Source organism: Ctenopharyngodon idella, chromosome 12 (genome assembly GCF_019924925.1).
Source record: "Ctenopharyngodon idella isolate HZGC_01 chromosome 12, HZGC01, whole genome shotgun sequence".
Lineage (NCBI taxonomy): Eukaryota > Metazoa > Chordata > Actinopteri > Cypriniformes > Xenocyprididae > Ctenopharyngodon > Ctenopharyngodon idella.
In genome coordinates, this window is record NC_067231.1 from 20551941 (window position 1) to 20576823 (window position 24883).

The window sequence follows — 24883 nt, forward strand, 5'->3', positions numbered from 1 at the left end:
CATTAATATGTCATACAAGATGCATGCATAATAATTATAAAAGAATTAGCGAAATGTTTTCAAATGTTTTTAGAATGAGTATAATATTTAACACCACAGGACGTGTCAGCTTCCCAACGTACGTCAACTACCCCTATGTAAACATCTATTTGAAATATGTCTGTGGTGTTCAAAATCATGTGTGCTCTAGACTGCTGAATAGCTAGTTGTTGGTGAAACGATTTGGCATTTGGGTTAAGCCAAGCCAGTCGACATGATCTGTGCACTATTTTTAGGCTGATCTTTATGGATGTGCAATGTAAGCTACATCATCTTCATCAAACAAGCATAACAGATTGCTTGGCTTAGACCAACTGCAAGTCTTTGGTTTTGTTCAAGTGTGTAGAATTTTTACCTTTTTAAAATTAGTTTTAATTTCATGTGCTTATGATTTATGAAAGGCTACTTGGGCGCTGAACATGCTGATTGATTGAGTTCACACAGCATTTTGATTGGTTGACTCCATGCAGCATTTTATTTCAACCACCATTTTTAAAAGTCAGTTGTGGTGTGTGCAGTAAGGCTTGTTTGCTATTCGAATCAACAATGGAGTTTAAAAAATATGACTGATGACGAGGTTCAGGCTTTATTAAGCTTATATGCGGAGGACGAAATCCAGAGGGAACTGGAAAGTCGCGTGCAGTCCTACGTCACTGGACTTAATCTTCACGTACTTTAGACCGCGATTGAACCGCAGACAGCAACAGGTCTGGGGGAAAAAAGTGCCTGGGACAAATTGTTCCGGCTAATTTCGATGGAAAAGCACCATTAGTTTCTTTGCATTTTGAAAGTGATGTGACGTGTAGCCAAGTATGGTATCCCATACTCGGAATTTGTGCTTTGCATTTCACCCATCCAAGTGCACACCCACATTAGTGAGTAGTGAACACACACCTGGAGCAGTGGGCAGCCATTTTTTACATACCATGGCGCCCTGGAGCGATTGTGGGTTAGGTGTCTTGCTCAAGGGCACCTCAGTTGTGGGTAATGAGAGTGGAAGAAAGTGCTGTTCATTCACTCCTCCCTTTCTGCCTGTACTGAGACTCGAGCCTACGACCTTTGGGTTACAAGTCTGACTCTCTAACCAACTGCCCCTTTTCCTGTATTCCTGTATTTCAGTTTTATATAGATTACCATTCAGGATCAAGCTAATGTGCTATATTGGCAAAAGGCAGGTCGGACAAAGGTGAGTCCACCGGAGGCAACATGAAGTCTATTTAAAATCTCTTTTGCTTTGGATCAAACATAGATCCAGTCATTTGTAATACTGAGAGCTCAGTTATTCACCCTAGGGCTGGGCGATAAAACGATAACGATATGTATCGCGATAGACACGTGATCAATATAAAAAAAAAATGTGTTCGATATTTTTTTTATTCTTCGTCGGAAGAAAACAGAGGTTGCGAAGCAAGTTTGGTTGCATTAACAAAGGCACTCGCTCTCTGGTAGCCTAGCAACGTAGGGAGTGACACGCTAACAGCCAATCATGTAACAGTATCATGTTTGGTTGCGCCATATCGTTGTCTCGTGCTGGTCTGCTGGATTCCTCTTCAGTAACCGGCAACTGATAAGCAGAAAATGAGTGCCGCAGCGAGCGAGGACATTGTAAATAAAAGAGGAAAAGTCAGCTCGCCAGTATGGCAGTTTTTTGAATATTATAAGTCTGACCGTAGTCAGACCAATGTCGTCTGCAAATTATGCAAGACTGGTAATACCACGAACTTGATGTACCACCTTAGCCGCGCTCACCCTTTGGAGCACAGCCGTATTCAACCAACAACATCTGTAGCTGCAACACCGCACAACATTTTAATTATTTGAGTTTTCCATGGTTGTTGACATTTCTGTCTTAATAACTGAGGGGATTATGATCAGAGGAAGGTTAAGTTTAAAATAAAAATGTTTAAATGTAATGTATTTTTCTCCTGGTCCTTATTTTAAATGGGTCAGAAAAAATTATCAATAATTATCGATATCGACCGATATGAAACACTGATATCGTGATACAGTTTTCAGCCATATCGCCCAGCCCTAATTCACCCACTGTGTGGATGCGTCCCCTGTATCACACTTCACCCAAACATCCTGGACAATAACAAGGAGTGTTTGAATCTTATGAAATGGTGCTTCTATTCTAAAATACCCTTTGTCAGTAAGTGTCTCACAGCTGTTAATGGAGTCATTTTCTCAACTCCTTATGAATAGTTCTTGCTGTTGTACATTTGATCTTGCTTGCTCAGTGTGAGGTTAAATATAGCTCCTCAGTGTTTTTGATTGAATCGTAAGTCAAATGCGGTAGAATAACTTTTACATGTTTAGAATGATGCGTACATAGTCCTGATTTGTAGTTAAAAGGTTGTTCAGTGGAGAAAATAGGCTAGATGATACCACAACTTTACATAAATGAACAGACCTGAATTGTTCAGCAGTCCTAACCTAGTGTCCTTGCCTCCACATCAAACTGCCACTAAAAACAGCTTTCCTGTTACACAACTGCTAAATGAACAAGTGGTGGGAGGCAACACACCGACTACAGGAAGACAAGGGCTGTGAAGAGAGGCAGGTTCAGGAAGTGATCGGCAGATATCAGTGGACCCCTGTTCACGTGGCAGGAAACGGGGCTTGAGTTAGCTGACGAAGAGGCCCTTTCTAATTGGACTTTGCTAAGTGTCAACATTTGAGTATGGCTGACTGCAGTGCTGAGTTGTACCTTTCAGACCCTATTTACCTTCAGCACACAAGTCTTTGTTTTTGTAATATTGCATCGGCTGTTCTGCAGATGTAACTCCCTTCCCGTCCCTTTCTGAATGCCTGAGGCCAGCCTTTGAGCAAGGCTGAGTGAACCTTGCCCAGTGGCGACTTCAAAGCCGCTGGACAGGTATTAATCCTGCCTGTTGGTGGATATTTTGCTTTGGTACTGGCCTATAAAATATGCATGAAAACCTGGTGAATATTTTAACTGTTGACTCACCTACAGTTGCCTTTTTTGCCTCTCTTCTGGGCCGCTGAGTGTGTGCCCGCACAAAGAAACATCACTCTCGCCAACATTCAGCCTGAGGGATGTCCTCCCCGGCACAGGAAGTGGTGCACCGTGATTACTGTTTTTAACCGCTCTTAAAATCTCACTGTCTGATTATAGAGAACACAGAGTGGAGAAATAGCCTGTTAATAGGCTACGATTTAACCTACAACAAGAATGTTGAAAGAATGCTTGGTTTTTAGCATTTGCATTAAGGTTGGCTGTATGTCACAGAAATTTTGTTGTGAAGAAATTCTTTACTTCAACTGAGGAATGATTCACAGACTGAATGAAACGTTTACAAATTAAGGTACAAAAATCAAAGATGACTTGTTTGCAGGCTGTTTTCTCTTTGCTTTGTGGTGCAGATTTATGAAGACTAGCGCTCTAAAAAGTTTTTGAAATGTCAAAGTGATATTCTGGACAATATCAGCATCTTTATAATTTAGGGATGATGTTGCAGTGATAAGGGAACACAAACTATTAAAGCATTTTTTAAAACAAATGTGTAATTCATCTAAAGTGTGTTCTAATTGGTCTGTTGTATAGTAACTTTCAGAAAAAAAGGTTCTGACTTAATTATCTTCAAAAAAGAGAAAATATCTGATTGTAACATACACTACTGTTCACAAGTTTGGGGTCAGTATTTTTTTTTTTTTTTTTTTTTTTGAAGAAATTAGTACTTTTATTCAGCAAGAATACATTTTGATTAAAAATGACAGTAAATAATTTTACATCGTTTCAAAAAAATTCAAGTAAATGCTGTTTTCTCGAACTTTCTATACATCAAAGAATTATGGGGAAAAAAATCACATTCACACAAAAATATTAAGCAGCACAACTGTTTTCAACATTAGCTGGGTTTCCATTACAGATTTACACAAAACTTTTGCGATATTTTCTAAATGTCAATTAAAAAACTATTGCGAAATGACGGCGTTTCCATTAACTAATGTTATGCGACTAAAATGTAATTTTTTCTTCTTGTGATAAGTCATTTTAAAAAAATCATGGCAATGGATGTTAGTAGGTTTAAGTATATCGCAGCCACTGCTCTAGCCATTATATTTAATTTAGGTGTGTTATCCAAGAATTAATGGCAAGGAAAGCACCTTATACTTGGGAGCAGCTACATATGAGGTGTTTCCCCGTCATATCTGCTTCGAGGTCTTGATAAATTGTGGCATTCCAGTATTCCCGTAATTTTGTCTTTTATGAGTTTAATAAAGAACTTTGTCTCGTCTTCGTGTCCAAACATACCGCTGCCTTTAAAGAATGATTGACTTTTACATACGCCAGGTGACCTGTAAATGCGAAAAAACTGTTTCCATTGCGGTTTTGTGAAATATTCCTTTTTTGAATTCGCAACTTCAATTTGCGCAAATTGAAGGGTAATGGAAATGCAGCTATTGATAATAAGAAATGTTTCTTATCCTAAAATAAAAAAAGTTATTTTAAATGGTAATAATATTTCACTTTTAACTGTATTTTTGATCAAATAAATGCAGTATTTGTGAGCTTAACACCGTGTCCTAACCAGAGGCAACGCAACGCTGCGACACGCGATAAAAGGTATCATTTCCATGTTAATCTGAGTTTTTGTCCTAACCAGCCGCAGCGGCAACACGCGAATATTCTATTTTAGAAACGGTTTCTGTTTCTCCGCGACGTCACGGCTGGAACAGCAACACAAAATATGGCAATGATAATATCAGGTACTGTTTATGTGCTTTATTTAATGTTAAAAGCGTCAAGAGTTTGAATATCATTCTGTGTTCACAGCTTTTTAGCTGTAATGAAAACAACACTGGCTAATTCACCTCAGATCTTGAAAATAAATAAATGGGCACAAGAACATTCAAACTGTCAACTCAATGTGCAAAAACAAGCATATTCTATGACAAAGATTGATTCAGTCACTTCGTATATACTTTAAATAATGTTTAAATGGTGTAATATTCATGAATTTTACTATGTACTTGCCCATTTGATTGTGTCTGCTGTGCTTTTGCCGAGAGCCCGCCCGCACTCTCTTCTGATTGGCTGTGGTTTTTGATTGATTTTATCGATTCTTATTGTTGCGTCGCGTCTAGTGTGGACAAGTCAAACTGCTTGTTGCTGGAATCTTATCGCATTGTCCACACTAGATGCGACGCAACAATAAGAAGCGATAAAATCAATCAGAAACCACAGCCAATCAGAAGAGAGTGTGGGCTCTCAGCAAAAGCACAGCAGACACAATGTATTCATAAATATTACACCATTTAAACATTATTTAAAGTGTGACACGGTGTAAGAGGCTTCTTTCAAAAGCATTATACAGTCTTACAGATTCAAAACTTTTGAACAGTGGTGTATGGTTATTATTAAGTAATAAGAAATAGTTATTGCTTTAAATAATTGCTTCAGTAAGTTAATTTGCGCCAAGAAATGAAAAGGATTTATGCAAAAAATCCCACTTTGCTTACGCTGTTTCCAAACTTTTGAATTGCATTATGTTGACATCATTGACAACTAAATTTAAAAAAAAAAAGTTTCTAGAAACCTTCTTGTATTAATCATAATTCTGATGTGATGTGATGTGATGTGATATAACACCTTATTTGGTTCTGATATACACTGTAATGGAAGATTTGCAGGCAGGATCCAAAATTAACTTTTTATCCTAAAGCCAAAGTCGATGAGAAAATGTATACCAGTCAGCTAGATTGTTGATGTGATACAGGAAGTTGTGAAACATCTTGCAAGAAAACCCATTTGTGGTGTGAGGAGGAGACCGATTTAATCACATTAGACATTAAAAAAAATCAACAGATACATATACAGACAGGTAAAAGCACAGACTCAAGGACATTCTCTTGTGCGTTGTTGTCAGGGACATGAATGAGAATTAATGAGCTGATTCAATTACTGTGCAGAATTACAAAAATGCAACATGATAGAATGATAGCGAGCATCTCCAGTTTTTCTCGAAGAGAATAGCAGTTAATGAATGTGCATGTCTTTTTCTGAATACACTAATTACCATGTATACAGGAATATTTCAATAGCTGTAGTTCTGTTTGGCATAGAAATGACAAACTTCACCTTTAAGTGTCATAGTAATGCTAACATATGATGTGAATATTGATGTGTTGTGTTGGCTTCCTCTGGTCCACTCCAAGATTGCTTGTGCAACAGTAGCACAGTTCTTCTTTTTGTTCACTTACAGATGAGCAGAACAGAAGCTCTCGGCAATGTCACTTAGATTGATGACCTTGCAAAATTCGGCCCGAGAAGTGTTTGGCAATGCGAGCAGCAATAACGTGTTCAATTAAGAGTGTGTCTGTGGAATATTGAGGTCATTGTTTATAAGGATGCATCCCTTCAAGTCGGCATCTACAAACAATAGGCCTTGTCTGGGCAAACAATGCCACCAGCTTGGTGCGGTTAATGTGGTCCGCGACACAGACAGGCCCTGAGTGTTCCGTGGTGATGCAATATGGATCCAAGCACTGTCACTCCATGGGCCTGATGGCTCTGTTGCAGTCCGGAGGGAGAGGCAACTGATTGGTTAGGCCTGTGTCATGAGCACATTTGCAGCAGTGAATCATTGTGGATCTGCTCCCACACAAGCCTGTGTCCATATGGCCATAAGTAACCACAGAAACCAGCTTCATCATTGCGCATACTTGTACTGAAACAGCACTTCTCTGCAACGCCTCTGGCTTTTTTTCTTACACATAGCATTGTTCTGTTTGTCCCTCGGGCTCGATTTGATGTGAACAGCAACTCTGATCTTATTTTTCAGGTTGACTGAGCCGTCTGGGTACCTAACAGATGGCCCCATCAACTACAAATACAAAACAAAGTGCACCTGGCTGATTGAGGGCTAGTAAGTGTTATTCTGTCATCTTCTCTCTTTCTCACCAGAGTTTGACATGGCTTTGTTGTGCCCACACTTCCCTCTTGCATAACCCCTATTTAAAGAGACTTCAGCAGCCCTTACAAGGGTGTTTTCTTCTGTGTTGGGTTACCAGAAAAGGCTTGGAGGAGCACATTCCACCTTGCACCCTTCAGACTTGGCAGAAATGAGTCTGCTGTAATATGTTCTCATAATGGATTATGCAGCCAGCAACACATTCTTAAGCATTATGTCATCACCTTTGTTTTGCAGCCCAAACGCAGTCCTGAGGTTACGATTTAACCATTTTGCAACCGAATGTAGCTGGGACCACATGTACGTCTATGATGGAGACTCTATTTATGCTCCCTTAGTTGCTGTCTTCAGGTGAGTGTGTTTTCTAAAACTGGGGACTTTTTGGTGCTAAGTACCCCTTTAAGTATGATGAACTCCCTTCCTAAAATATAATGGCAGCTTTGTATGTTCACATAAAGACCCATTTATACTGTGTGAGAGAAATATTAAGTGTGTTATTATAAAGACATGTTGTTTTAAAAGTTACTTTAATTGTATTTTTTTGCTGTCACTAAACTAATGGCAAAGCAATACCTGTTTATTTTGTATTAATTTGACAGAATATCTGATTTTCTGTACACAATTAAACTATCATATCATGAAAATCTGACTTTTTCCATGTTTAAGTGCTATAATTGGGTCCCCAGTGCACTCGGTAAGCATGTGAAAAAGTGAGCCTCTCAGATTTCGCTCCCCTTGTGATGTAGGAATGGGATCTTATTATAATATTACCGCCCCTTAATCTGCACGTTTCCACCTACGGTGCCGCCATTTTGTTTTCGTAAGCGACAACGGTGTACAGAACACTATTTAGACTATCGTTAGCTTGTATAGCCTGCAAGTTGACCCTGGCAAGCTCGATTGCTAAAAAAGGAGCGTTTCTGTCTGAGCGATGTTTTGGAAAAAATATTAGACCATTCACAGCATTTAATAGCAATCATAAACGTTAGCCTGGTGTGTATGGCTCTGTTTGGCAAACATGTACGCTATGTATAATGGCCGTCCATACGTGTTTTGCACGAAAGATTAACATGATGGCACATGCTAGTCGATGAGTTGAATCAACTCCACAGGTACTACATATATTTATCCACTAACCATTCAGAAATGTCCAGTTACCTTCTAAAAGTTGTAACTTCTTCCTGAGTCTCTCTATCAGTGTCCAACTCTGGTTTGAACAATGTAAGGCTGAACATCATTAATGACAATTGTCATTTTGGCTGCGTGAGATTCTCCAGCATTGTTGTTGTTGAGCAACCGAAGCGTGAGCTGTTAAAGCTCCGCCCTCTTTTGGAAAGTGTGCAGGGAGCAGCAGCTTATTTGCATTTAATATTACGTAATATTACATCTTGTGAAAAGGGGCATAATAGGTCACCTTTAATGTTAGATCTACACTATACTGTTCATTTGAATTAATTTTATTCAGCAAGCCTGTATTAAATTGATCAAAAGTGACAGTAAAGAACTTTATAATGTTACAAAAGATTTTTCAAGTTTCAAATTAATGCTGTTCTTTTGAATTTTCTATTAATCAATTATTCCTGAAATCACAGTTTTCACAAAATATTAAGCAGCACAACTGTTTTCAACATTGATAATAATAAGAAATGTTTCTTGAGCACCAAATCAGCATATTAGAATGATTTCTAAAGGATCTCGTGACATTGAAGACCGGAGTAATGGCTGCTGAAAATTCAGCTTTTCCATTGCAGAAATAAATTACATTTTAAAATATATTTAGAAAACACTTATTTTGAATTTTAATGATATTTCACAATATTATTGTTTTTTTTTTTTCTCTCTCTGTATTTTTGCAGCCTAGACTACTTTCAAAAACATAAAAAAAAAAATCTTACAGACACCAAACTTTTGAACGGTAGTGCATAAACCAAAGGATAAAAATATTCAAATTTATTTGTAAAGCACATTTCATGATAAATTTCAAAGCAGCATGTTAAGAAATTATTGTATAAAACATATTTAATATATTTTAAGTCAACGAGTTAACTGTGACAGCCCTAAAAATAGATTTTGTAAAAATCTTTTCCTTTTGTCTCACATTTTTGGTGGACCCCATACCACCTTTCGGACCCAAGTTGAAATCCTCTATCCTAGAGTCACACAGGAAAATTTCACTTTACTGCATAACAAATGGAATAAGTTACTGCTGTTAAGGAAGATTGAGGGAACATTTCCTAACCTGCTTCTATTTTTTTGTAATTGTCCCACAGTGGCCTCATTGTCCCCGAAGTGAAAGGGAATGAGACCGTCCCTGAAGTGGAGACCAACTCAGGCTACGCACTCCTGCACTTTTTTAGCGACGCTGCCTACAACCTGACAGGATTTGAAATCTTCTACTCGTGAGTATTCACCCACGCTGGGACAACAGAGTTACTGAAAGCCTGCTGATTTGGTCAGGTGTTAATTTCTTAACACGTAATCACACAGAGGTCTTCATTTTAGCGCCTCTGTGCATGTTATATTCTCAGTGTAATTACAGATTAGTCCTGTTCATTATACCCTCCCCCATTTCAGGCTTCCCTTTGTACATCCCTTTCCCCCTTGTTTTGCTTTTACAACCTTCTTTCTTCATCTCCCTCGACAGAATCAACTCATGTCCAAATAACTGCTCTGGCCACGGGAAGTGCACCTCGGGGAACTCGATAGCAAGCCGTGTGTATTGTGAATGCGATAAGTACTGGAAGGGTGAGGCCTGTGACATCCCGTACTGCAGGAACAACTGTGGCAGCCCCGATCACGGCTATTGTGACCTCACCGGGGAAAAGCTATGCGTGTGCAATGACAGCTGGCAAGGTACTACTCATTTCCACTCTCATTTCCACTCTTCTACTGTATTCTACAGGATGCTGTGAGGTCTGAGACCTTTCCAGTTTTGTTTTCCCAACAGAGCATTGCGTCTCAGGTAGATTTTGTTGTTATGTGGGTTGTCTCCCTCTGGTGTTGATTTTTAATAGTGCACCTCTGCATCACTGCAGCATCCTTATCAGGGTTTTGCCACAAAGTGTCAAAGCGCAATTGAGTGTGATAGAGCATTGACATCAGGATGTCTTGAGTTTAATTTAATGAGTCTTTCTGGCCAACTTCTCACTAAGCTTCATGTGAGGAGACACAGGAAATGTGAGTGTTCATAGTAATGACCCTGAGAAGCTGCCAAAACTGCTCTGTTTAGGTCATCCGTTCATAAGTGGATAACGAAAAAGTATAATGAGATGGATGTTACCTATCAGGGGTTCCCAAACTTATTGGCCAACTGAACCCCTTAAGGCCAATTCACACTGCACCAATGCAGACAATCACCAGATAACAGTACATCACTTCTCAGACATTCCACGACCTGACAAGCACTGATTCGGCATGTTCAGTCAGCGAAAACAAATCTCCGACAGACGCCAATAGACACTGACAGGGGTAACTCACTGATCCGACAAAACCCGACGAAGTGTTTTTTGCCGTCTGTCGGCCCAGTGTGAATTGGCCTTTAGACATAAAATATGTATTTGTATATATGTAAGTACCTAGTATTTCAGTAATTTAAAGACACTTGCATTTTCATGGTTCTCTGATGTTGGTTAACGGTAACATGACATGCTAGTAAACAGATAAAGTATATAATCTTTTTTTAATACATTTTTATTTGAAAATTGTTTTTATATATATTTTGCTTATTAAAGTAATAATACTAATAATGATGAATACTATATAATGAATTATATAAATTTATTACTGTTGTAAATTACAGTTGTCCTGTGAAATAAAAAAATAATATTTGATTGACAATTATAATAATTATTTTATGTTATGTGCAACAAACTTCTGTATTCTGTAAAACAGGTTGCATTGCTTCCGGTTCAGGTCTTTTGTATGTTCTTCGTTAAATATAGAGCCTTTTTACTCGAGATGCCTTCAAAGGAGTGAGCAATGATGAGCATAGCCAATATCTATTGCATATGCAGATTGATATCTAAAAGTATTTTATTTTTCTTCTTCTCACTAACAATTAGCTATTTAAATAGAATATAACAGCAACAATAAAAAAGAACTAGCTAAGTTAGCTGAATACCTTAAAAGGCCATAGATATCGGCATCAGTTCATACTGCCTTTAACAATTTCTCTGACAAGCGGATGCAGTAAGACCTGTTTTCCTGTTTGTTCATGTGACCTTCGGCATCAAGCCTATACTAATTTTTATGTCTTAAATTCTTCACTTTCAAACATTAAAATCCTAAAGCTTTTAAGCTTTTATTTTGGTGGAATGCTGGTGAAATGCTGTAAACTTCTATCCACAGAAATGTTGGAAATTATGCGAATGTGTAAATAAAGTGAACCGCTCTGATGTTGAAACACTGTAAACAACATGCGTGTAACACGGTGCTGCTCTGCAATTTCGAAACGCACAACAGCTTATATACTTATTTAATTAAATGCAGTCTTTGATTTGATAATCGTGATAAGCTATATTGCAATTTCAGTTTTATTTTGTATAGTACCTATATATTTATTTTATTTTATTTTTAGTTAAATTATTAGCTTTCAGCCAGGTACCGTACCCCCTGCAGTTCCCTCGTGAACACCCAGGGGTCTGTGAAGCCCCATTTTGGGAAACTCTGCCTTAGATTATTGTACAGGTGATTTAGCTGTCTCTCTTTCTTTTTCTCAGGTCCAGACTGCTCACTAACAGTGCCCTCCACGGAGTCTTACTGGATCATGCCCACAGTGAAGCCTTTTGGAGCATCGCTGGGAAGAGCATCCCATAAGACAGTGGTGCAGGAAAAGGTCATGTGGGTCGTTGGTGGCTACACGTTTAACTACAGCAACTTTCAGATGATTCTAAAGTAAGCGCTGTGTACAGCATAACCCAGTTCATCATATGCACAAGGCTTATTTGCATAAGCGCTTCCATACAACAACAATAATCCAAAAATAAAACAGCAGTAAAAATAATAATACTAATAATAAATCAATGTGAGCCTGTGGTAGGAGTAGAGTTTGATTATTCTGACAGTTTGAGGTAGAAGCTGTGAGTCTGAATATTCTCAGAGCGAACGCTTTGTGTAGGGAGCAATTCCAACATTGTGGCTATAGCATTTCAGTCAAATCTCAGAATGTAACTTTTTGGAGAAAGTACTAATTACTGGAATATTGAGTCATTTGTGTAATTCTGAAGCCATCTCAGTCTGGACTATGTTTTTTCCAATTAAGATATGGAAATGAACTTGTGTTAGGGTGTTAACTATTTTTTTTTCTTTGCAGTTATAATCTGGAAAGTGGCATCTGGAACACTGTACCCATCAGTAGCGGACCCCTGCCGAGATACGGACACTCGTTGGCACTATATCGGGTAACATAAGTGTTGAAATGTTACAAAGAATTTGGTAACAATATTTTGTCTTTAAGCTAAATGGCTGTAATCTGTGTCAGGATGAGCGAACAAGGCTATTTAGCTGGTTAGTGATTACATGTTCTAGCTATTGGTCTGTATTTACAATGTGATGCAGATCTGTTTCGATTATACAATCAAGAAAATCCTGCAACAACACTTATTATTCTCTGCAATAATTAGAATAAAAATAACTTTCTCCACAAATTATGGCTGTAATCACATGTTTTAACTGACCTAGAGTTTATGGTCTTTGCATTAGCGTTTCTATTTATTTATTATGGATAAAAATTCATATTCGTTGAGATTCAATGATAATTAAACTCATCCATAAAAATACTTTAATTTTCTTTATTTGATATATATTTTTATTTTAAACACACTTCCTTTCAAAAGTCTGGGGTCTGTAAGTATTTGTTTTTTTGTTTTTTGTTTTCCAGAAAGATTGCATTAAATTGTTCAAAAATTACATTAAACACTTTTATGATATAACAAGAGATTTCTTTTTCAAATAAATACTGTTCTTTTGAACTTTCTATTTATCCTTATTCTTTTAAAAACATAAAAAAAAAAAAAAAAACCAACAACTTTTGAATGGAAGTGAAAATGCTTTTGAAAAAGTGACCAGAATTAAGAAAATCTACAGAACAGAATGAAATTTAACATATTGATCACACGTATATTAGCACATATATAGGGGAACTTTACCAGTAGATTCAAACTTTCTTGTAACTTGTTATTAAATATTTTTCTTTCTTTCAGGATGACATCTACATGTTTGGAGGCAAGTTGGAGATGGGTGCCAGTAACGTAACAGATGAACTGTGGGTGTTTAACATACCCGGCATGACGTGGTCGCAGAAGTTCCCCAGTGTGCCAGCCCACGGGCAGGTCTATGCTGTGGAAGGCCACTCCGCCCATATAGTCGAGCTGGATAATGGCGATGTGGTGATGGTGGTCATCTTCGGCTACTCCTCCATCTACAGCTACATCAGCAATGTTCAGGAGTACAACATCAGTGAGTGACTGACTGAGTAGTGTATTTGATTAGGATTGAAAGGTTCTGAAAGTGCCCAAAAATTCTTGGCTGTGCACAGTGTTATTATAGTGTTTATTAATATTTTGAAATAGGTTTTATTTTTATATTTTCTGTTTCCATTTTTGTTTAAGTTTGATTTTAAGTGCCTTTGTATTTTTATTTTTTTTTTTTTTAATATTTAGCTTTAATTTTTATTTCAGTTTTACTAATTTTAGTACTTCACTTTAAACTTATATATTTCAGTTAGTTGTCATGGTCTAATTTTCATTTAGGTCTTTTAAGTTTTTCATTTAATTAATTTTTAATTAATAAAAACTTTTTAATCATTTTAATTTAACAATAACAACACTGGTTGTACATTTCGTTATTTAAAGACAATGTATATGCCATTTTTGAGAGCAACTGTAAAACAAGTAGGTCTGCAGGGGTTTAAACAGATTTGATTGTTTATTTTTCACCAGTGATCCAGTAGATGGAGCTGTGGTTCTTTGCAAAGAGCAATGAACAAATAGTGTATCCAGAGACTCTGTCTCTCAGGCTGAAGCTCTTGAATAATCTGTACCTTTTTTAATCCTGTTAAACTCTTGGATCAGGGCATAATCTTTGTTCTCAAGTGATCGTACAAGTGTTGTGAACTCATACCACAAACCATATTCAATTAGGATGAGGTAACTCATTGTTATTTCAGTCATTGTACCGGAGATTCAAAATGTCTTTTGCGTTTAAAGAAAATCCTTAACTTAAAGGTGCAAGTAAGTTATTTTGTTTCTGTGCACAGGGACAAACACTTGGCTGGTGCCAGAGACTCGAGGAGCAATCGCTCAGGGTGGTTATGGCCACAGCAGTGTGTACGACAGCGGTAGCAAGAGCGTGTACGTCCACGGAGGCTACAAATCTCTCCCAGCAAACAAATATGGCCTGGTGGATGAACTTTACTGCTATGAGGTCCAGACCCGCACCTGGTAAGAGTGCACATATTCAAGGAAAAAAAAATAGTCAATTGTAAAGGAACAGACTGTAGTTCATTTAGTTTCCATTTTGGTGCAACAGTTTGATGATGCTTGTTATGTGTCGCAGGACGATTCTTAGGGAAAGCGGTTACCCGCGTTACCTGCATTCGTCTGTGCTGCTGGGTGGAACTCTACTCATCTTTGGAGGAAATACCCATAATGACACCTCTCTTAGCAATGGAGCCAAGTGCTTCTCTGCTGACTTTCTCGCCTATGACATTGGTTTGTGCTGGTACTTTGCTACACCTTTGACATACGCTACCGTTGAAAAGTTGGAAGTCGGTAAAATTTTTAATGTTTTGGAAGGAAATTCCTTATGCTCAAATAATATTACAGTTTATTTTTTTAATATTTCAGTTAGTTTTAAAAATCTGAATTTTTAGCAGACATTATTGCAGTCTTCAGTCATTATTATCAATGTTGAAATCAGTTGTGCTACTTAATATTTTTGTGGATTTTTTTTTTTTTTTTTTAGGATTCTTCCATGAATAGAAAGTTCAAAAGAACAGTGTTTATTTGAAATAGAATTGTTTTTTTTGTAATGATGTAAAAGTCTTTTACTGTCACTTTTGATCAATTTAATGTATCCTTGCTGAAGTATTAATGTCTTTAAAAAAAAAAAAAACCTTACTGACCCCAATTTTGAATGGTAGTGTACAGTTGTCAACATTCCACATGGAACCCCTAGTGAAAAATAAATATACTAAAATGTATTTGAAATACATTTATTTCATGCTAAGTATTATACTAATACATTTACATATTTATGTTCTTAATAAAAATACCCTGCAAATGTACTTTTGGTATACTAAACTGGTATACTTAAAGTATGCTAAATTGGAACAACTAATTTTGTAATTAATGCGCTTTAATTGTGCAGAAGTAGTGCTGAGGTCCAACTAAAGATATACTTATGTATATTTGATTGTGCTAAAGTGGAACTATTGCAAGTATACTTTAGGTACTCTTTAAATATCCTGTATTTAAAGACTAATATTCAAAATTCATATAATCCTTATCAATATTGACATTAAAGCACATTTTTAGGCTTAATATTAAGAAATGTGCATTGTGCACAAGTAGTACACCAAATAAAGTTTATTATAATTTTTATATCAGTAAATCTCAAGCGATATGTCAGTAAATATGTTAATATATTTGAACTATACTTAGAATGAAATAAATGTATTTTAAATATATTAGTTTTTTACTAGGGAAGCCAGAAAAATATCAGAGAACTTTAAAATTGTGTTTTCCTGGAAAAGTCATGGAAATTAAGTTCATGGAGATTCCCTTCGGGAAAATACATTTTTGTTGTTGTTCTGTGATCTAAGGTATTAATATATTGCATAGTGATGTCTAATTTTTGAGCAAATCATTCTTAAACTGGTTCTACTTGATGAAATTAGGTTATGTTTTATTTTCCAACCTTTTTTCTTACAGCATGTGACGAATGGAAGGTCCTTCCCAAACCAAACTTGCACAGAGACGTGAATCGCTTTGGACATACAGCAGTAACCAGTAATGGGTGAGAATTACACACACACATGCACGCACACAAACTCTCACAAAATGTTGTCGTCTACTCAACCATCTTTATCTTCTTCTCTTTCTAGATCCATGTATGTGTTTGGGGGGTTCTCTAGCGTCCTTCTGAATGACGTACTGATATACAGGCCGCCCAGCTGTGAGGCCTTCCTGGGGCAGGAGCGCTGCGAGGCCGCAGGCCCTGGCGTGCGCTGTGTTTGGAAAGGGGGCCGCTGTGTGTCCTGGGAGCCCAGCTTCACTAACAGTACTACACCTGCTCCATTCTGCCCTGCCAAAGCTGGTAGGTATCTGGAAGTGCCTTAGAGGCTGCCACCCTTAGCTAAAACATTTTCTACCATGCCCAAGCCAAGGAATCAGTCTTGTGTGTATTGATCTAAGCCCTCGGGTTTGTCTGCTACATTGTGCACTGGCTGTGTTAATGAGAGAGTAATGGAGGGGGCACAAGCTGTCTGAAGCAGACACAGTGGACAATTTCCCACAGCCCTCCTGTGCTCTGCAGGACTGCCAGTCTGTTTGATCTTTTGCCACATGTCAGAACACAACCAATCACACAAAACCAGCCAGAATTGAGTCTTTGAGAGGGAGTGTGTGGACCTCCAGCCAATGCAATATTTGGCTTTGTTGTGTTTGGTTTGAAATTCAAACCTGAGGTCTTGAGAGGCGCATGCTGGGATAATCCCTGGCAGCGCTGGCCTTGTTTATGTTGCGTGTGTGCCTCAGTGTTTTCTTCACCGCTGTTTGCCACTGCGGAATCTCAAGTGGCATGGGAAAAAATATGCAGTCTAAATTAAGTCGTATAAAATAAAGACTGTGTTCTATGAAATAATGCCAAGATGCTGGAAGCACTCAAACACAAGCATACAACATGACTATTGTTGTCAGATTTCTTAATCAATTACGCTTATGATGCAGTTCTTTTATTTAATCAGTCAAAACAACTTGATAAATCAGTCAATAAATTATAAATGAAGCAAAAAAATTTATTTTTTAATTTTTTTTGTAAACATTTTAATATTTTTAAAAATAAAACAAACTATCAATTAAATATTACAAACAATAAAGCATTGAGAGGGGGCTATGGGTGTAAACTGGGATTTCCTCACTGCAAAAACAGGGTTTGTAATAATCACTGGTATTCTTTTTTTGCTGTTGGAGAGACAGCAAAAAAATAATTTAATTATTGGGAGGGACTTGTCCCCCTCAATGTCTATGGTAGTTACAGCCCTGGATTCAGATATTTGCTGTAGATTCAGCAGCTGTGCAGGAAATGTTACTGTGGTGGGTGTGTGTGTGTGTGAGAGAGCTTTTTAAGGCTAAGGAATGGGAAATAAATGTTTCTGTAGTGAAGTAAGTACATGGAGACACTCTTAATTATTGAAAAAAGGATTGTCAAAGGATAGAGACGTAGAACAGAGGCTTCTTTGATTCTTTACACAAGTCCCACTGTTTGAAGTCATGCAATTGGAAGTAAATGGGGAATGGAAGGTGTTTGAAGTGCTAAACGTTTCTCTTCTACTTTGGTTAAAAGTCTGATATGAGAGTTGGCTTTGGAAAAGCTTAGATGTTCCTGCAGATTAATGTATGCCTCATAACTGTTGGATATTAATACTTAAGACTGTCACTTTTTTGGGGAACTAAACTCTTCTGCCCTTCATCTCACCCTTTCTACTTTATTTTTTCGATCTGTCTCTGCTCTAGCCACGGTGGATGAGAGATGTTACCGTTTCTCAGACTGCACCAGCTGTACTGCCAACACTAATGGATGTCAGTGGTGTGAAAGCAAGAAATGCATCTCAGCTCTAAGTAACTGCACTGCTGTAAGTTGGCCTTCAGAGGGCATCAGTGCTACGCTTCACAATTATATGTACTAGTAGTCCTGTGTTTGTTGATATCTCTTTTGATTTTCTTTTTTACTAGACGGTCAAGAATTTCACCAAATGTACAATCAGGAATGAGCAGATTTGCAGTAAGATGGCCAACTGCAAGAGCTGCTCCCTCAACTTCAGCTGCCAATGGGATCCTCAGCAGCAGGAATGCCACACCCTTCCTGGTATGAACGGCAGAGGATTGTGGGAGAGATGTTTTTCATTTTGTGAACAGAGACTGATGGTCAAAATTGGGCTTGTCAATTGGGCTTCACACATGATTCATGATTGATTCCAGTGGAGTTTGCCATTAACATGCTGCCAAGTTAAAGACATGATAAGCATAAATATATATAGCATACTTATATTGGGTAAAATAGACAATTTTAATGAGTTTAAATACACTCTGCCATCTAAAAATTAATTTTATTCAGTGAGCTTACCACAGTGTGTTATGGGCCAAAAGTAGCTATCTTTCCTTTTGGAACAGCTTTTATGTCAGGAGTGGACCTTAAAAGGTTGTCAAGACAGGAAGGTCACTAGTTTTTTGGAACAGATCCTGTTTTTAAACGGGTACCAATTCCTTCCCTCTACTATCTTTGTTTTTAAAGGCACAATATGTAAGGTTTTTACAGTAAAATATCCGAAAATCACTAGGCTAGTGTTATATATTTTGTTCAGTTGAGTACTTACAATATCACAAATGTTTCCATCTATTTGTAAATCATAAGAAAATCGCGATTTTAACCAAGGATACGGGACGTGTCCGGGAGTCGCCTGTCAATGGCGTCATATCCGTGTTACTCTCGGTTTCCGGTTTTATTTTGTAGAAACCATGGAAACGCCAAAGACGCTTTAATATATTACATGTTTTATTAAGCAAGGGAACAACTATTTGGTTACATAACACGTTTAGGCTTACTGTTTAAATCTAGTTTTCTTGATTTTCATGCTTTTACCATGCCTCAGAGAAAAACGCTATTTTGTCAAGTAGCTAAGATTACAGCATTTTCTCCATCTTACAATACATTTTAAAATTAACTCGGCATCATCAAGCTACGCCTTTGTTTTGAATAGGTGACCTCTAGCGGCAAAAAATCTACATATTGTAGCTTTAAATTTAATTTGGGTTGTACTTGAATTTTGTGCTCTTTGTAATTTCTGACCTAAAGAAACCTGAGAATCAGGATACCTTTTGTATTCTTTGAATTGTAAATTTGCTAAATGATTCAGTCTGATTGTACTTGGCATTTACCACTGTGGAAATTTCTTTAACCATCCACTTTGCTTGAATTAGCTATTGGCCCTTTTAGAGCTTCACTTTGTTCTAGAGTAATTTTCATTATGTTAAGAGCTCTCCTGCTGTCTCTGAAGAACAGAGATCAAACGAGAAATGGAAAAAATATGAGGCTTGAGTTAAAAGCTCCTAATTCCTCTACATCTCATGACCTTTCTGTAGCCCAGCTGTGTGGAGACGGCTGGAGCAATGTTGGGGAGGCCTGTCTGCAGATCAACTCCAGCAGGGAGAGCTATGACAATGCTCAGCACTACTGCAAGAACCTGGAGGGAAACATCGCCTCCCTTACCACAGCCAAGCAGGTGGACTTTGTGCTGGAAGAATTGCAGAAGTACCAGCAGAAGGGAAAGGTTTGTGTCTGCTCATATGTACACTACCAGTCAAAAGTTTGGACCCATATTCTCGTCCCTTATCAATATTTTCCACATTCTAGAATGATAGTAAAGTCATCAAAAGTATGAAATAACAAAAAATAAAAGTATGAGAATTATGTAGTGACCAAAAATGTCAAGCAAGTGCTATCTTATATTATATAGCCAGCCTTTGCCTAGATTACAGCTCTCCACTCTTTGGTCATCATTCTCTCAAACAACTTCCACCTGGGATGCTTTTAAAACAGTATTTAAGAAGTTCAAATGTTTTCTGGCCACTTGTTGGCTGATTTCCCTTCACTATGCTATCCAACTCACCCATTTGTTATATTAAAATGTTAGTTTTATAAAGAAAACCATACTAAAGGCCTATTCATGCAGCAATTGTGTCTCATGTAGACGCCTGTAAAAATAATTTGCATTGCACCTCATTGATTTATTCTGGTGGAGGTGCGAGTTTTGTGATTTTACGAGCCCAGGAATGCTCACTTGGTCAGTCGCATGATTGTCTGCTGTAAATAAAATGTCTTATGCTTGGAATAATAAGAATAAATTCATATTTCATTTAATAATAGGAAGAGTAATATCCTATTTATTGTTTGATTATTTCAATCTCCCGTTTAAAAATAGGAAGATAGATGCACTATAGTTGAAATTGTTTTCTGTCTTGCATTTTATCTCAAAATGATATATGTCATTTTAAAAATGTGGAATTTTACATGAGGTAAACATAAAGCAGCTTGGTTTATATTTTAACGTATATAATATTTTAAAATTCTATTGCATATCTGTTGCTGCCACAGTAACGGTCCATTTCAAATGTTTACCTGCTTTTCTTCTCTTTCTCCTTTTTGTTCTTAACAGCTCCCACTTGCTGAGGTGGAGCGGTGATGAAATATTGTTCTTGTAAATACTTTCCAGCATTTCAGTAATAAAAGTGCACATCTTTAAAACGCATGCAATTTACAGCAAAGCACAACAGTTATCGTACAGTGCTCTGCAGTGGTCAAAAAGGATTTAAACAGTGAATTTTGAATTGATCTCTTCTTGTAAAGATGTGGATTGGGATGGCAGTTAAATTACCACACAACCTTGGTGTGTGTCAAAAAACAGTAGGTAATTTCAGGCAGGTATTTTTACGTGGGTGGTGGGAGAAAAACACTGACATTCTGAATTCAGATGGCAATAAAATCCCTGACTATCCCCTGTAAATGTTGAAAATACCTTACAAACCCATGAGAAACAATTACAGTCCGGATAGGGCTATAGACACAATCCTAGTTTCAAACATTTAAGCACAAGTCTTTAGATCAAAAGTTTTTTTTAAGATCATGAAAAACAAATTCAGTCGAGTGTGTCCAAAATTTTGACTGGCTTTTTCACTATACCGTTCGAAAGTTTGGGTCAGTTTTTGAAAAAAGTCTCAAACTCGCCAGGGCTGCATTTGTTTGATCAGAAATAGAGTAAAACCGTAATTTTGTAAAATATAATTAAGAAGCATTTCTTATCATCATTGTTGAAAACAATTGTGCTGTTTAATATTTTTTTGGAAACTGATTTTTTTTAAAATTTTTTATTTTTTATTTTTTTATAGTCCTTTGATGAATAGAAAGTTCAGAAGAACAGCATTTATTTGAAATAGAAATGTTTTTTAAAATTAAAAATGTTTTTATAATGTCTTTTAATCAATTTAATGCAACATTGCGTAATGAAAGTATTTATTAAAAACAAAAAAATATTACTGACCCCAAACTTTTCAATGGTAGTGTATACTCGCATTCTGTGAACATAATTATGATTGATGCACCCTCTGTTCAAAATTAGTTTAGTCCCTAATTTTGTTAACGTTTCCTGTGACTCATTGCGTTTGTCCTGCAGAAACTGTCCCCGTGGGTGGGCCTGAGGAAGATCAACGTGTCATACTGGGGCTGGGAGGACAAGTCTCCATTCACTAACACCTCTCTGCAGTGGCTGCCCAGTGAGCCCAATGACTCAGGCTTCTGTGCTTACCTGGAGAGAGCTCAGGTGTCTGGCCTCAGGGCCAATCCCTGCACCGCCAACACAGACGGCCTCATTTGTGAGAAACCAGTCGGTGAGTCCCTATTCTATTCTCCTATTCCCTTTATTTCATTGAAAATGAGCCCATATACATAAGCAATCCCTTTTCACTAACCTCATACATATTTTCTCTTCTGCAGTGAGCCCGAACCAGAACGCCCGTCCTTGTAAGATGCCCTGCTCACTGCGAACCACCTGTGAGAACTGCACCAGCCAGGCCATGGAGTGCATGTGGTGTGGAAGCACCAAACGCTGTGTGGACTCCAATGCCTATGTCATCTCCTTTCCCTACGGCCAGTGTCTAGAGTGGCAGACAGCAGACTGTGTGTGTGAGTGTCCTTATTTACATATTGTGGCCATCAGTCATGATGAAAAATCTGTTTTTTATTTTTTTTTCCAGCACTGATTTTCAGGGGAAAAGCAACGGAGCACAGTAAAATTTGTTAAATGTACTAGTAATAATAGTACTTGCACTATTATTGGTAGCACTATGTAAATATTAGCCAAAATATATACAAAAGGAACCTACAAGTGGTAGTGAAAGACATTTTTTATTTTTTTTTGAAAGGGTGCATTAAATTGATCAAAATTGACAGTAAAGACATTTAAAATGTTACTGTCAATGTTAATGTTAAGACTTACATTTCAAATAAATGCTGTTCTTTTGAACTTTCTATTCATCAGAGAATCCTGAAAATCAGTTTTCACAAAAATATTAAGCAGCACAACAACATTGATTGATTGAACATTTTAACATTGATTAAAAAAAAAAAAAAAAAAAAATATATATATATATATATATATATATATATATATATATATATATATATATATTTACTGTGCACCAAATCAGCATATTACGATGATTTCCAAAGAATCACGTGACACTGAAGACTGGTGTAATGACTACTGAAAATTTAGCTTTGAAATCACTGAAATAAATTACATTTTAAAATGTATTTAAAAAAAAAAAAAAAAAAAAAAAAAAAAAGTTATTCTAAATTGTATCAATATTTCATATTTGTACTGTTTTTGCTGTATTTTTTACTCAAATAAATGCAGAAGTTTTGGTAGTGTATTTTTTTTAAATGTATGTATATATTTTTTAATAATTAATTGTTAATTTTCTTTAAAAGAATATTTTGAGCTTAGAACTGGTTGCACGTATTTGTTGGTGGGAAATGTTGTATGTTGGAATTAAACTCTGAATTACAGGAGCTGTTTTCTCATGAAGCCCTTAGCCATTAGCCCTTGTTTCTTGGTAGGGTTTCCATGTGAGTATACTCTTCCCAGTGATGAGAAAGTTGCTCTGTGGAGCCTTTCAGAGAAAGATACAACCAATCAGTGCCTGTCAGCAGCCTGGCTTGTGTGGGTTCTTCATCTCTATCAGATCTGTTGTTTCATCCCATTAGCTGAACTGCTTGGCCTCTGATCCGCCTGTAATGTGCAATTAGTGTTTCAATTTGTCTGCCTAAGCATTCACTCTTCCCTCTTGGCTGTTCAAGAATGGATTCTTATGGCACGTGTCGGCACGCTAAGTGATAGAAACTTTAAGGAAAACATGAGGTGAACGACATTAGGTGGAAGTGTTCTGCAGGGAATATTAAAAAAGAGGCCTTGACATCTCTCAAACACCTTAATGTTCCTGATTTTTCACTTTGCTTAATGTGTAGTTCACATTCACATTCAGTGCTATTGAACTTGTTTGCTGTGTATTTATTTGGTACACAGCTGTGCATATCCTGTGTTATACCAAGTTATGTTTGTCCTTCAGACTAGAGGCTTTAAGTGCTCATGATGTCTTATTTCACCTTATGAGATGGTGAGGTAAGCGTACAGGGGACACATGGACACTCTCCTGACTGTAGTGTGTTTTTATGACAGGCCTAGACTTACTGATAGAACTTCCATTATGCTCAGTCTGATGGAAAATGAATTAAAAGCTCTCCGCCAGAAGAGGTGGTACGATTCTGCAAATCTGTCTGGCTGAAGAAACCTTTTTGTCACCAAAATCTTTCGCTCCGTCCAAGTGATGGTTACTTAACGTTTCAACTGCTCCACCATAAGCCCCAGCCTGTGTCAGTGCCATTTTAAAGATCTGTTTCTGCTTCATGTTTTTCTTTTTTTCTCTCAGTTTTTCTTCTTTTTCTCTTCAGGGTGCTTTGTCTCTGTCGGAGCATGCTTGGATGAGTTTGACTCACACTTGTGAAGGTGTACATTTTTTGCGTGGCAGTGATTTGCACCGGGATGTGGGGAGCTTGTGTGTGTCGACCCCGTATTGTAACAGTCTGATATATTCGCCTTTAAATCTGGCGGCTGCTGCCACTGCTATGTTGGGCTGAAGGGCATTTGTTTATAGTCGGTTTGTACCATGTCCTTGTCGCACTGCCAGACATCATCTATTTGACTATTTGTCCTACATCTCTCTGTTTCGCTGACTCTCTCCACAATTGCCAGTGACACTTGAAATGTAACTATTTGTGACAGTTACACTTCAAATAAATTTTGTTCCAAAGATAGTTTCTGTTATTTTAGGTAGTGTTGGTTTCTCTAATAAGTTTGGTTTTAGTTAGTTATATGATGCTATAAAGACTAGGGGTAGGAATCACAGGGTACCTTATGATACGATACAAAACGCAATACATGGCTCACGATACCAATAATATTACGATACAGTAATTCTGAGATAATATAATGCTAGACAATCTTATAATGATACATCACAATATGTGTCTATTAAAACAAAATATCTGTGAAAAGGTTAAGTGCAGTTTTTCTCTCTTTATTCAAGTCGAAACTCTTAGAAAATAGCACAAAAAGTTTTTCAGTCTGTAAATTAAATTTGACATTTTAAGTAAATTAAATATTTTCAGTGAGATCAGGGTGATAACGTTGCAAGTGACTATACATGTTTGTGGTATTACCCATGCACTTCACTTTTACCAGGCAGTTCTTGTATATTGCGTACTCTTTGTCAATTTTGTTTGTCCCATCAATGGTATAAAAGCCGAAGTGGGTCCAGACTTTGGACTTGAAGGGATAGTTCACCCAAAAATGAAAATTATGATTTACTCACACTCTATCCATCCTAGGTGTATATGACTATCTTCTTTCAGATGAACACAATCAGAGATATATTTAAAAATATCCTGGCTCTTCCCAGCTTTATAATGGTAGTGAACGGGGGGCATGTTTTGATGCCCCCAAAAAATGCATCCATCCATCATAAATATAATCCGTATGGCTTCAGGAGGTTAATAAAAGCCTTCTGATAAGAAGC

At 37.2% G+C, this 24883-nt stretch overlaps 1 protein-coding gene across 1 annotated transcript in view; it reads left to right on the top strand.

The window, feature by feature from the left end:
• Positions 1-24883, top strand: part of atrnl1b (attractin-like 1b) — a 102838-nt gene that overhangs the window by 5157 nt on the left and 72798 nt on the right. Inside the window, exons 2-17 of the mRNA XM_051913558.1 lie at positions 6849-6932; positions 7215-7328; positions 9248-9376; positions 9622-9830; positions 11696-11870; positions 12289-12376; positions 13178-13433; positions 14233-14416; positions 14532-14686; positions 15908-15992; positions 16081-16292; positions 17711-17829; positions 17930-18062; positions 19337-19524; positions 21424-21637; positions 21744-21932. Of these exons, the coding sequence (XP_051769518.1) occupies positions 6849-6932; positions 7215-7328; positions 9248-9376; positions 9622-9830; positions 11696-11870; positions 12289-12376; positions 13178-13433; positions 14233-14416; positions 14532-14686; positions 15908-15992; positions 16081-16292; positions 17711-17829; positions 17930-18062; positions 19337-19524; positions 21424-21637; positions 21744-21932 (2534 nt within the window). The remainder of the gene's footprint in view (positions 1-6848; positions 6933-7214; positions 7329-9247; positions 9377-9621; positions 9831-11695; positions 11871-12288; positions 12377-13177; positions 13434-14232; positions 14417-14531; positions 14687-15907; positions 15993-16080; positions 16293-17710; positions 17830-17929; positions 18063-19336; positions 19525-21423; positions 21638-21743; positions 21933-24883) is intronic.